The sequence below is a fragment of the Xiphophorus hellerii genome, chromosome 15, assembly GCF_003331165.1.
Source record: "Xiphophorus hellerii strain 12219 chromosome 15, Xiphophorus_hellerii-4.1, whole genome shotgun sequence".
NCBI lineage: Eukaryota > Metazoa > Chordata > Actinopteri > Cyprinodontiformes > Poeciliidae > Xiphophorus > Xiphophorus hellerii.
In genome coordinates this window covers 23,947,284-23,961,033 of record NC_045686.1, presented here as the reverse complement: position 1 = coordinate 23,961,033, position 13,750 = coordinate 23,947,284, and the positions used below count along the sequence as shown (strand labels likewise).

General features: G+C 43.9%; 1 protein-coding gene across 4 annotated transcripts in view; it reads left to right on the top strand.

Annotated features, from left to right (window-relative positions):
* fynb (FYN proto-oncogene, Src family tyrosine kinase b) overlaps positions 1–13,750 on the top strand; it is a 73,602-nt gene that overhangs the window by 55,099 nt on the left and 4,753 nt on the right. For 3 of the 4 annotated variants that reach the window (XM_032585121.1, XM_032585120.1, XM_032585122.1), the window contains 6 exons: positions 4,146–4,244; positions 4,490–4,593; positions 4,671–4,820; positions 8,609–8,773; positions 11,041–11,220; positions 11,940–12,016. In XM_032585121.1, coding sequence (XP_032441012.1) covers positions 4,146–4,244; positions 4,490–4,593; positions 4,671–4,820; positions 8,609–8,773; positions 11,041–11,220; positions 11,940–12,016 — 775 coding nt within the window. Of the gene's footprint in view, positions 1–4,145; positions 4,245–4,489; positions 4,594–4,670; positions 4,821–8,608; positions 8,774–9,063; positions 9,220–11,040; positions 11,221–11,939; positions 12,017–13,750 lie in introns of all 4 variants that reach the window. The other variant, XM_032585124.1, reaches the window with a different exon arrangement.

Below are 13,750 nucleotides of genomic sequence, written 5' to 3'. Positions count from 1 at the left end.
TCCGGCTTCACTGAATCCACTGGCGATTTTCATGAGGCTAAACTGACAGCCTGCACACCCTTTATGACAACGTGGAGTAAACAAAGTTTATTCTGGGCCTGCAGAGGGTGGAGCAGAGGAGAGTGCTGCAGGCTTCCATCTGAACGCCAGCAGGAAGTGCCCAGTTACACCCACAGGGATGTTGGCTTGTCTTCCTTCCAGTCGGCAGAAGTGCAGACCTTGCGTGTGTGTGTGTGTGTGTGGGGGGGTGTGTGTGTGTGTGGGTGTGTGTGTGTGTGTGTTTCAGAGTGGATGCACCATCATCCCCCATGCTGTTCCAGTCCAGGGATGCTTTTCACTCCAGCAGGCTGAGTCGGAGCGCGTGTCTCTCTGTCTGCGCAGCGCTCTGCAGCAGTGCAGTGACATTTGAGGAGGCAGGGGGGAAGTTTCAGGGGCAGCGTTGTCACCCTGCTCTCCTTTCTGTTCCGCTGTACCCTGAGAACGCTGAGGCGCAGTCTAACCTCTGCTGCAGTTACTTAAAAAAAAACAACAAAAAAACGCCTCGTCTATATCAAGTTTATCGTAGTTAACTAAAACGAACGAAATAATGAAAACTGAAAATTGAGATCACTTTTTTGTTAGCTGAAATAAATAAATAAATGATGTTAATTGATAGGGAAAAAACAGTAAGTATATGGAACTATGTCTTGCTGTAATTAAACTAACAGAAAACATACTGAAATAATACGTAGTATTTGCTCCGTTTTTTTGTGTTTATGAATCTATTTATTTCCCCCACACACATAAACAGTTCACTTCAAATTGTGGCTGCAATGTAGGCATATCGTATCGTTTAGCATTTATCGTGATAAATTTCTTAGAATCATAAGAATTAAGATTTATCGTCACTATAAGTTCCAGTTGAATTGAAGATATGATTCAATGCAGTTACTTTCTGCAGTTTAGTGATACAAACACACATTTGACATTTCTTTATGTGACTGGTGTCCTACAGAAGTGCATTACAAATGTTCTTGTTTTTCAAGAGGAGCATTTGTGCTGTGATTGCTGTGTTAGTGATGCAGTTACCTAAAAGAGAACTAATGAGCAGTTCTTACTGTCACTTTTATTGTTATCACAATAATACCACAAAACATTGTGATAAAACTTTAAACTTCATATCTGCCACCCCCACTGTGATGTGACAATATTCTAGGGACTGAATACTTTTGCTAATATTTCTGCTGTGTTTGTGTGTTTGTCTCCTGAGCTGGCGCACACTGAATACTAAATGTGAGTCCAGCAGTCTGCTGTAGACTTCACACTTTCCTTCTGACCGCCTCGCCACCTCAGCCTTTAGCTCTGCAAGGTCACCACACCCTGTTAGCATCCTGTCCCAGCCCAGCCGCCGTCTTTCACATTCCTACACGCCTCAGTCCCAGCTGCCCCCCGTATACACACTGCTCCCCCCAGCCAACCCCAGCCGAGACAGGAAAACTTGCTCTTCCTCCTCCTCTCTGTCATTCCTCATCCTCCTCTTCCTCAGCAGGAGCCAGACAGAGTTGCATCTTTTGCTCCATCTCTCCTCCACCCACTCTCTGCCCAAATGCCGGGCTTCGTCGAGCTGCCCTCCACTGCCACCTGCTGGACAGCTGTGGGAAAACAGCAACAAAAAAAAGAAAGAAAAAAAGTTAGAACTCCTCTGCTCCAGGCTGTGAGAGCTGGTAGGAAGGGACCACCCTTGTGTGAGGAAGTGAGGCAGAGCCTCAGACGTGTTGATGTGTGGTTGTGTTGCGTGCTGACATCCTTTAGGAAGCAGACCTGCGTCCCTGGAGAGGTTGAGGCGTTCGCTGCGTTTCTGCTCTCAGCCTGCCTGTTGAAGCAAAAACATCTGAGCTGTTTGCTGCTCAGCCGGAGCTGCTCTGGTCTGACTGACTGCTGTGATGGCCTGTCCCAGTCTGCAGCCCTGAGGTCTGCAGAGGCTCAGGGTCCATCAGAGGCAGCAGGAGGCTGCTGGTTCACTGCTGTTGTTGTTTTCTGTTTGTGGTGCTGCAGAGATGGTTGAAGGGGAAAGAGCTCCACTCTGCTCCACCTGCTCAGGTCGCCCCACGTCCTGCACTGTCTGGAGAGCAATCAGAGTTTAGGTGTTTCTGCAGTCTAGACCAGTTTGGGAAAAGTAGAGAAAACTCTTTCTTATCCCATCATCTAACTGGTTCCATATGTCTTTTCTTTTTTTGCCGCTATCCAACTTCCCTCTAGCTTACCTTCCTCCCTCTCTCTCTGATGTTCTTCCTTCTTTTCTCCTCTTCATTTTTCTTTGTATCCTTCTGTCTTTTATTCCTTGATTCCTTCTGTTAATGTCTATCCCTTCTTTTTTAACCATTATTTCTTTCCTCGTCTCCTTCATTTCTTTCTCCCATTGTTTCCTACTTACTTTTATTCTTTGAGGTCTTTGAGGTCTTCCTTACTTCCATTCATCTTTATGCCCTCCATCACCATGAAACAGCTCATGCAGTAGTCCATACAACAACAAAACAGAAAAGTGTCCCTGAAATAAAACCTTCTATGATCTGACTCTTAGAGGGTAAAGTCAAAGTTTCTCCGGTTTGTCCCGATCGAGTCTGTCATCATCTCTCACACCACGGATCAAACATGAGGACGAACCCACTGAATCCACGTACAGTTACAGAGAATATATGAAAAATAATATATAGGAGTGGAGAAAGACAAAGGAACATGATGAGACAGACATATGATGACAGAAAAGAAACTGAGGAATGGAGATTGATTAACACAAAGTGATCAGCAGCAACAGAAAACCGAAAACAGAAAGGCCTGAACCAAAACACGTAGATGAAAGAAGTAATAATAATAAAATAAGAAATCAAACTAGATGACAAATATAGTAAGACCCTGATGACGATAATGAACACAAAACTGAACGGCATACGGAAAGACCTTAATGTTAATAATGATCGAAAAGGAAACACAAACAGTCCTGGATAATTTCATATGCAGTGTAAATATCTCGGTTAGAATGGATGTGTGACTGACATCTGGAATGTTGAGTTTGGAGTTACTACTGAGAAGTGAAGGTGGTTTGTGCACGTTAGCTAGGTTCTGGAGAAGAGCCAGCAGTTCTCACTGAGCTCATTACTGTCTGCACAGGAACACATGTGACCCATCAGGTGGACATTATTCCAGAGACAAGTGAAGCAGCTTATTGTTTAGCTGCTCTGGATGAAGCAAACCCTGTTAATGCTTCTTTTAGAGCCTGACCCTCCCTGAGATGGAGACAGAGATGCACATTATTCAAATGTGTTTTCCTCCTTTAGAACTGGAGGAAGTTCTGAGCAACGTGATTGGCATGAAGACCTGTCTGACAGACGGGCAGCACAAGGAAGCAGTGTTTTAAAATCTGAGCCAGAGACACTAAAACCCGGTCGTGTTGTTCTGGAAAGAGGTTCCTCCATCAGCTGAGACTCCTTCCTGCTTTTACCCTGTTGGTGCAACATCCTGAGAGTGTCTGAGCGTCAGTCAGCCGCCTTCACATGGTGTTTTATTTTTATCATCCAGCCCCGTGTCTTCTGCTAAAACATCTATCAATGTAATAACTTAGGCAGATTTCAGACGACAATTGCATCTTTGTTTTGTTTTAAGCCGAAAGGAGCTTCAAGATAAACAGCACCATGTTTTTTACTTGGAGTTCTCCAGTATAGACTGAAGACTAACTATTAGGAAATAAGGAGGAAGTAGGACTTTAAGAACAATACAGGAGAAGGACTGAGAGGATGGAATGTAACAATATAATCATTTCTTTTTTTTTTTTCTCCGAAGAGTTTTTGCGGCGCTAGTGGCTCGTATTTTTTCTACAGTAGGCAGACAGGAAGGAGGGTGAGGAGAGGGGGGAAGACATGCGGCAAAGGTCGTCGGGACCGGGAGTCGAACCCGTGACGTCCGCGTCGAGGACTAAGGCCTCCAAACGTGGGGCGTGCTAACCCCCTGCGCCACCACAGCATACCCCAACAATATAATCATTTCTGACAGAAGTTTGTAAGAAAGTCATGCTAGGTCATATGGAAATCTGACTTATACACATGTTGAATCTTTGTTGCTTCATTTTGCATTACAAACCGACCAATGACAATGATGTCTGTGTTTTTCAGTGAGGGGGACTGGTGGGACGCGCGCTCGCTGACCACCGGGGGCAGCGGTTACATCCCCAGTAACTACGTGGCTCCAGTAGACTCCATCCAAGCTGAAGAGTAAGTTCTGGTCTTTAATGGTTTTAATGGGAGGCTGTAAAAGAATGGAGGAATGGGACTGGTTTGAATCAGTTAGGGTAGCCTGCACTGTGAGCCCACTCAGAGAGGTGTTAGATTAGGCTCCACCCACCTTATCAATCTGCCAATCAGTGAATCAGAGTTTATTAGTCTAGAACTTTATACAATTAAAGGAATGAATTAAGGAAAAGTTATCCAGACCGTTTGAGCTGACTGTTTTCTTGCAGCTGGTACTTTGGTAAACTGGGCCGCAAGGATGCAGAGAGACAGCTGCTGTCCACCGGCAATCCTCGGGGCACCTATCTGATCCGAGAGAGCGAAACCACAAAGGGTAAAGCGAGCACACACACGCACACGCCCACACACACACTGAGCCTTTCCTCCCTCCTAACTCCCACTGTCCCCCAGGGGCCTTCTCCCTGTCCATACGGGACTGGGAGGATGAGAAAGGAGATCACGTCAAGCACTATAAGATTCGTAAGCTGGACAGCGGAGGATATTACATCACCACCAGGGCTCAGTTTGACACGCTGCAGCAGCTGGTTCAGCACTACTCAGGTAAAACGAAGAGCATTTCTTCCATGTTTACAGTTTATTAGGAAACTGTTCAGTGTATAGTAAATGTTTGATGTATTCAGCGCAGTATGACACGTTAAGAACTGGGGATTAAAACTTTCTCTACTCGGGTTTTTAGTAATAGGACCAGTAATTGTTCCACTGGTTATTTTCAACCACTGAATAAATAAACTCAGTAACACTTTATTTGACAGAGCGACCTGACACTGTCATGAACATGAAGGAGTATTTATGAATGTCTGACTGTTGTCATTTGGTAAATAATGACACTTTTAATGCAAAGTTGGCACTTTTAATGGACTTTCAATGCAACTTTTAGAGCAACTTTGCATTAAAAGTTGTTTTTTTACTATTTGCAGTACTTCCCCCCCTTTTTCCTTTCTCCTGTGATTCCAGCATCATCAAAACTGTCGATCGAAGTTTTTTACTTCCATTTTATGTTATTGCAGCATATTTTTTTGTGCTTGCAGCGTTTTTATGTTGCATCTGTTTTTTGTGTTTGCGTGTTCTGGAGTTGGCACCATACATGTGTCTGCAGCTCGTTTGGACCTGACAGCCACCGTAAAGTAACCCAGATTATTGCTGTTAATTCTTGACTGTAACTTTACAAACGGCTCCACGTCAGCTTCTTCTTCTTCTTTGACAATATTCACTGTAGTAGACTATAAAGGTTCTCCTGCTCCATCGCTGTGAGCTGCTCAGAGATGGAGTATTAGACCTTCACTGCTTTAGTCTTCATTCATCCTTTTCACTCTGCTCTGTTCCTATATGTCCATCCAGCTGGAGTCACTGATGTGACTGTTTGTCTTAAACTGGTTACTGTCTCTCATCCCCTCCCACTGGCTCCCCCTCATGGGGAAAAGGGAGATTCTTTCTGACTCGCTCTAGTTGGCACGTTGGCTCATCGACCCGTACGGTCAACCCCATTGATTCTCTAACCATCCTTCTGCATCTTATCGACTTTAGGTGACCCCTGGATCCACATCAGACGAAGTTATGACCTTGACTCTTTTCAGGGCTTCTGCTTGTTTGGCATCTTGCTGTTAATTGGCTTTTCTTCTGTGACAGTCACATACAGACACCGTTCTTTAAACCTTTCAGAAGCAACAACATACTTGTTGTTTGGCCTATGTAGTAAAACTGAAAGTAAATAAAACCAAATGCTCAAAATACTCGGGTGGAAAACTATCAGGCTTGGCATGTTTCAAACATTTCCTGTGATTTAGGATCAGAACTGTACCTGCAGCAGATCTGTTGGAACAACGGTTTATTTTTGGTGTGCAGCAGATGTTTTTAGTGTAGGACTGTGGGTAGGCCCGTCTTTCTGCCAATCCACATCAAACCAGGTCCATTTATCAATATGTATTAATCCTGGTAGTTAAGGAAATGCCTTCAGTTGAGATGCCTTTAAAAACTGAAGTAGCTTTTACATTTTTCACCAATTGACATCAGCTTCAAATCAGATGCCAGCTTCAGCATCATCAGCCACCTGTATAGAGAGTTGTGTTTTTCTTTTTGTTTGTTTTTTTTGTCTTTTTTTTTTTTTTAAAGTTCTGATACTGTCCACTGGACATGTAGATAAGTAATAAACATTCGCTGTGGGTTCTGCTGACCCCACCAGCTGTGCCGCCCTGGACAGAGAGCCCCTTCCCCCATAGTAAAGGCAGTTCTGCATGGCAGTGATGTCCTGGGACTAAGTTTATGTCCTTCTAAATGTTTCAGGATTAATAAACACGACGGATCATTTGCAGTATTTAGTTTTTTATTTCCAGCTCCACTCAGACTCTGATCAAAATGACTTGATGCAATCAGCTTGGTTTTTTAAAATTTGTTTTCTTTCATTACCTTTAAAATTCCATGATTCTTTTGGACTTTTTCCTACCTAAACATTGTTTTGAGTGACTCTTGTTTTTTCAGAGCAGTTATCAGAGTTCAGAGCTAATCTCAGATTGATCTCTCCCTGAGCTCTGCTTTCACACTCGCTGCGTAGCAACCCGCCTCTCATTGACGGGTTTTATGAGCGGAGTGAACCCAGCGGCATGTCGATGTATCGATCACTGCGTGGAGCTGAGGTGGCCCAGATGGGCTCTGATGGTCCGGTCCGCAGCATTAATCCTCCCACAGGAGACATCCAGCCCTTTATCTTGTCTTTACTGCTGTGTGCAAACACCTGAGGGCCTTATTATGGGCGGGGGGCTGAGGAGGGGCGTCCTCTACATATCAGCATGAAGGGCCCGGCGGAAACTCTGCTCCAATCCACTGCTTTAATCAATGCTGAGCAAACAGCAGAGCTCTGTGGTGTTTTGGTTCCATGATCCGGGGCGGCGTGGTGTCGTCAGCTGATGTGAGGTCAGTGGGATGGAAACAGCTGCTAATGCTTCATGTTTGACCCAAACCAGGACGCAATGTTCCACTGGCACAACGAGCAGGAAATACCATAAAATGCATATGAGGCTGGGAGCCGATATGAGAGAGGAAAACGCCACAGGAGCAGAATGTTTAAAGTTTAAACGTCTAAAAATGTCAGATCAAATGTATTTTCAGGGATCAAATTAAATGATTAAACAATTCTGAGTTAATAAAAAAAAATCATGTTTGATACATTCAGCATTTTGTATAACAACTGAAGGTATCATAGTTACTAGGCCTGTCACAATAAACAATAAATCAACTAATCGCATAATAAATAGGAAAAAATTACTAAAGTTAAATTGCAATCTCAATAATTTCTGTTGGCATAATTTAACGTTTTTCTCTTTTTACTAAAAACTGGATGATAAAAGTCTTCAGTCTGGTGCTTTGGTCTCAACCAGACCCTTTTTTAGGACAGTTTTGTTTACAGACACTTTATAATTCATTTTATAAAGTGTCTGTTTTTATTAGTTAGTTTTGTTGTTTTTTTTGTTTATTTATTTTGGATAAATAAATGAAATAAATAAACAGTGGGACACATTTAACAATTCCAGTGTTAAATGCTAGATGCTCATTACAATTGAAAGTTTATTGATCTTCGAGAATGTGTCTTGCATTATTATGCCATAACCATTAAATAACTTGAAAATGCTCTGAAAACAACAATATTATCATTTATTGCAACAATTTCTGGGATAATTTATCATCCAGCAAAGTTTGTTATCCTGACAGGCCTAATTGTTACTTGATTGTGATATAAAATGGAAAATACATAATAATAATAATTTAGGGTGTCTTAGTTTATGTCGTGAAGTGAAGCCACGACATAACTCTAACTCTAAAGGCCTCATGAAAACGCCCTAGTCAAAGTCTGGAGTTAGACCCAATAAGAACGGTTCTGTACAGCAGGTTATTTAAACCAGTCCAGTGTAAGGTTCTGGTTGTTGGGTAACGCTTGGTGGCTGGGTTTGTTGGGCCGTTACGTTTTCACATAGAATCAGGTTGGTTTGGAAAGATTTCCTTCCTGAAATCTCTTTTTTGTGGTTCCTCAGATCATCTGTGTCTGATTTCAACATCAGTTTGGTGATCTGAACTGATCCACAGCTTCTGCTCCTGTTGAATTGTGGAATAAATTCTTCTTCTTGGTTCATCTTTGTCCTGTTTGTTTCTCTGATCTGGATATTTTTTCCCAGGTTCTTTCAACAGAAACCTTTTTATCTCCGTCCTGCTGCGTGTTTTTTTCCCCCCTCTGCCTCCATGTCTTCTGTATCCTCTGTCCTCTCCGCCCGGCCAGACTCTTTGCTAACGCTCTGCACATGTCTCCCTCTGCTCCTCTTTGCTGTTGCGTGGCGCTGCAGACCGCGCTGCGGGCCTCTGCTGTCGCTTGGTGGTTCCCTGCCACAAGGGGATGCCCCGCCTCGCCGACCTGTCGGTGAAAACCAAAGATGTGTGGGAGATCCCACGGGAGTCGCTGCAGCTCATCAAGCGCCTGGGGAACGGGCAGTTTGGGGAGGTCTGGATGGGTACGGACCCAGCCGTCTCCAGAGGTCACACCGGGGGGGGGCATGGGGACGGGAGCAGAGACTCCAGACACACCTTGAAATCCAAACAGGAGAATCATGAATAATGTGGAAGCTGAGAGAATCATAAAGCAAAGACTCTAAATCACAAAAACACAGAGTGTGTCAGGAGACTCTGCTTCCCCCACCAACATGGCCTCCCTCCATGTGCGCCTCTGTGCATGCTCCTCTCCCCGTAGTTAACCCTTGTGCCTTGCCTCCCTTCCCCACCACCCCCACCCCCAACCATGTAGAGAGTGCGGATGGTTTGTGCTTTAATTTAACGGGCGTGTGCATGAACTACATCCCCGACACTGTGGGCTTGAGCCACGATGCCTGGGAGATCAGCAGAGACGCCCTGAACCTGGAGGAGCAGCTGGGGACGGGATGCTTTGCCGAAGTGTTCTACGGTAAGAAAACCTGAAAAAAAATCCAAATAAGACCTGGGTGTCTGGAATATTCCTTACAGAGTTTCAGCTCCTCGATTCAACCAGCAAATCTGTTCCTCAACTTCTACACATCCAAATATGAGCTGCACTGTTTTCTTTCTCCTTTTAGGGGGGAGCTAATTATATCGAGTATAGATGAGTTTTATGTGATTCACCAACACAAAGCAGGCCTCCCCTCCCTCACACTCTCTACTCTCCTAAAGACCAAGACTTTTTTTTTCACCATTTCTCTTTACCAAACTATTCTATTGTAGCTAAATAACACACATTGAAGTTGGTGGTTGTGTCAATCAAAATGCAAAAAATGTTCAAGGGGTGTGAATAGTTTTTCAGGGGACTGCAGATGTTTGAATGTCGACACTCCCAGCAGGACAGGCGGTGAGCTGTTGGTCAGCAGGAGACCTCCACCCAGCTGCTCCGCTAACAGCAGCTAACTGTGATTACTGAATAAATTCCTCCAACTCATTCCAGACTCAGTTAGTCAGTTCATGCCAAACTAACATCCCCACTCCAGTGTGTATGTTTGACTCAGAGTGAGATCAGAGGAGAAGGTCTGTGAGCTCCAGACAGTAGGGTTCCTAAAGTCTGGAACAAATCTGGGTTTCTGTTTCATTTTTAGGCCAAATTAAATGAAAAGTAAATTTAATTATGGATTTTAAGCAAAAAAGATAATTTTTCAAATCCATGACGATGTTTTTATTAGTTGACTGAAACGTTCATGTTCACATAGCGGCATGTTTCTAATGCATGACTGTGGATCGGGTCGTCAACATTAAACCCATCTGAGAAGCAGGCTGCAGTCACTCAGCAGGAAAATGGCAACCAAACCTGTGTTTTTATTTTGTTGTTTTTTTGCCCCTATAAAAGCCTGAGCCAAATTTTTCATGGTAATCTGAACAGCCCAATTCCCATATTTTAACCTCACAAAAAAAATCTGATCTGTCCCATTTTCATCCATAGAACTAATTCAGTTAGTCAGAATGATCATGTCACATTCTGTCATTGATGTGAGACATGCATCATAATTTTGCACCAGAAGAAGACAGACGCAGGAAAACTGGACGTAAACGAAGGATAAAAATTCTAATTATGGAAACTCTGAACTCATATCATCTCATCACAATCCCAACACTCCCGATTCTGAATAAACATCTAAACATATCTTTACAGAAGAGACTGTTAGTTGTGTTTTCTTTTCATTAGCTTCTTGTGATGATGCAATCAGCTCCCACTGCTCAATAAATTGAACATTGATCCACAGGCGGCTCACAGAGCGCTGCTGTGTGACGTCTACATTCCTCCTCTGAGCATGCGGGTCATAAACCGCTCACACAGGACCCTCGTTGCGGTCACATCATTCAGAAACATGAACAAGCAAGCAAAAAAATTAATAAAAAGAGAATGAATAAATCATATCATAAAATAAGAACTGAGTATTAAGACCTTCTGAGTGAGCATATCTGTAAACATTTGGATCAGAAAAGGTCTGGAATGATGATTTGGAAAACATGTAGGAACCCCAGCTCAAAGTAAAGGTTCAGTTTTCTGTGTTTATGTGATCAGAAAGCAACGTAAATCACATCATCTCTGATCTCACTCTGTATTGCATGACATTTAAAAAAAAAAAAAGCCCTCCTGACTCCCCCCATGTGCATGCCTGCCTCCCGTTGACTCTGCCTGTGTACCTGACTCAGTGTGAATGGCAGCAGATGCTCCTGCTGTGCTGACGCTGGCATGCGTGTGTGTGTGTGTGTGTGTGTGTATGCGTGTGCGTGTGAGCAGGAACGTGGAACGGCACCACCAAAGTAGCGGTGAAGACGCTGAAGCCCGGCACCATGTCCCCCGAGTCGTTCCTGGAGGAGGCTCAGATCATGAAGAAGCTCCGCCACGACAAGCTGGTGCAGCTGTACGCCGTGGTGTCTGAGGAGCCCATCTACATCGTTACAGAGTACATGAGCAAAGGTACTGCCACATGGGAAAGCTTGGTTGTCATGGAGATGCGCTGGGGAGGATCACATGGTTTGTAAGAGTAGATATCAGTTAAATGGAACTAGCTGGTTTCAGGTTTTGTTTCTGTAAGATCTGATTTTCACAGACGAAATAATGAATGTTCAACCTTTTTAATTGATCCGCATGTTCATACTGGCCTGACCTTTACCCTGACCTGCAGCCTGACGGGTCAGCACAGTAAAAAGTCCAGAACAGTGAACCACTGGAGTTTCTGTGAAGTCCGTTTCCTTTAGTCTGAGCTGCTTCTGTTCCTCTGCGGAGCAGCAACCGCTCTGGTCTGGTGAAATGGACTGCAGATCGTTAAGACCATCAAAGCCAAGGATCCAAGCAGTAATTCAGAGAGAACGCAGAGCGAGCTGAGGACGTGCACGAAGGGAAGCTTTGATGTGCATCGTCGCCTCATCTGATCAGCATCCATCTCTGCAGCCTGAAATGCTCGAGTGTCTCTTTAAAACAAGCTGAAGCTCTGTAAACTTTGTGAAGCCACCAGTCCTGTTTGTCCCTCTGAGCCGTCGCTGCTTTTGATGACCTGAAGCAGACAGTCTCAACCCACAGGCTCAGTCGGCCGTCAGATTTGTTAGATGCGGTTTGTGGAGGCTGAACAGCAAGTTTGGGTTAAGGTAACAGGAAACAGGAAACCTTTTTCAGCTGCATGTGTTTGTGTGCTGCAGGCAGCCTGCTGGACTTCTTAAAGGACGGAGAGGGACGAGCGCTGAAGCTGCCCAACCTGGTGGACATGGCAGCACAGGTGTGTATCGACCTCAACGCTCATATTTCTACATGTACTTTTAATCATAAAATCAGTGGTGGTTTCTGATATGAACCACTTGGGCATGTGGCATGAGTGCTCTGCCCCCCAAACACACACACACACACAATCCCCTCTACCCCCCCGCTCTTACAACACCATCACACCAACCAACAGCAACCCTGCGCCCCAACAATGTTCATGGAGCGCCGAAAAGGTAGTTCACCCAGGGCGCCAAACAGGCTGGGATCCTCCTCTGCATTCAATGCAACGCTCCACCAACCACTATGTCAGTCATCAATTATTCTGACGATTAATCACATTTTTTTAAAAGTGGCACATTCTGCTGATTTTTCATTTAAGCCTTTTCTATCCAATATTATGGAATGGATTAAAATGTGGAAATGAACAAATACTGAAATTTCTTTGTTAAATAAGAAAATAGACATTTTATTAAAAATGCAACAGCAGTTCTCCAACACTTGATGATTTGTTGGAAAGGATTCATCTGCAGCTAAAAATATATTTCTGACATCAACATGTGAAAAACTCTTTCTGCTCGACTTAATGTCAGTACAGTACAGGGCTGATCTAGTGACTTTTTTTAATTTATTAATCAGTCAATAATTACTTGTCATAAGGTGCTTATTAGAATATTTTTTTTACAGAAAAACAGTGTTTGTTGTTGTTTACTCCTCAAATCTGAGGTAAGAAGAAAATCATCAGACAAATCTGTCATGGCCATAGTGGGGACGATTCTGGCCTCCATACGAAATGCTTCATGCGAATGAAAAATTAATACACTGAACAAACCACACACAGTGAAAAATGGCTGTGGCAGCATCATGCTGTGGGGACGCTCCTGCCAGAGAACCTGCAGGACGAGCCCCCTAAATCTAAACCAGCTTTGTAGAGGATGCTTTAGATCAGGGTCTCAAACTCCAGTCCTCAAGGGCCGCTGTCCCTGCAGATTTTAGATGTGCCACAGATACAAAACACTGGAATGAAATGGCTTAATTTCCTCCTCCTTGTGTAGATCAGTTCTCCAGAGCTTTAATGACCTAAGTATTCTATTCTAAAAGTTGCAGGACAGCGGCCCTTCAGGACTGGAGTTTGACACCTGTGCTTTAGATCAAAGCTAATTCATGTATTAAAATGGCCTAATTAAAGTCCACAACAAAATCAAATTCAAGATCTGTGACAGGGTTAGAAATGCTCTTCATTGGGGTGTGTCGTGGTGGTGTAGTGGTTAGCGCGACCCGTATTTGGAGGCCTTGAGTCCTCGACGCGGCCGTCGCGGGTTCGACTCCCGGACCTGACGACATTTGCCGCATGTCTTCCCCCCTCTGCTTCCCCGTTTCCTATCAGCCTACTATCATATAAGGGACACTAGAGCCCACAAAAGACCCCCTGGAGGGGTAAAAAAAAAAAAAAAGAAAAAGCTCTTCATTCTGTCTGAGTCTGAGAAAAAATGACAAAGAACAGTTTGAGTGTCTACTTTGTGTTGATCTTACGGAAAACTTTTATGCATCTGTTTTTTTGTTTGTCGTTTTTTCTGATTAAAGTTCTTCAGAGTTTCTTGTTTGGACTGTTTTGAAGCAGATTTTACTCCCCATCATCACCGTGTCATAAAAGGTCCCATGTGAAACGTACAGTTTCCGTTTCTTTCATTTTTCCTTTTCCATTACTTCAGGCGTGTGCTGTGAAGTTCCTAACGCATGTCCTGAATCGCTC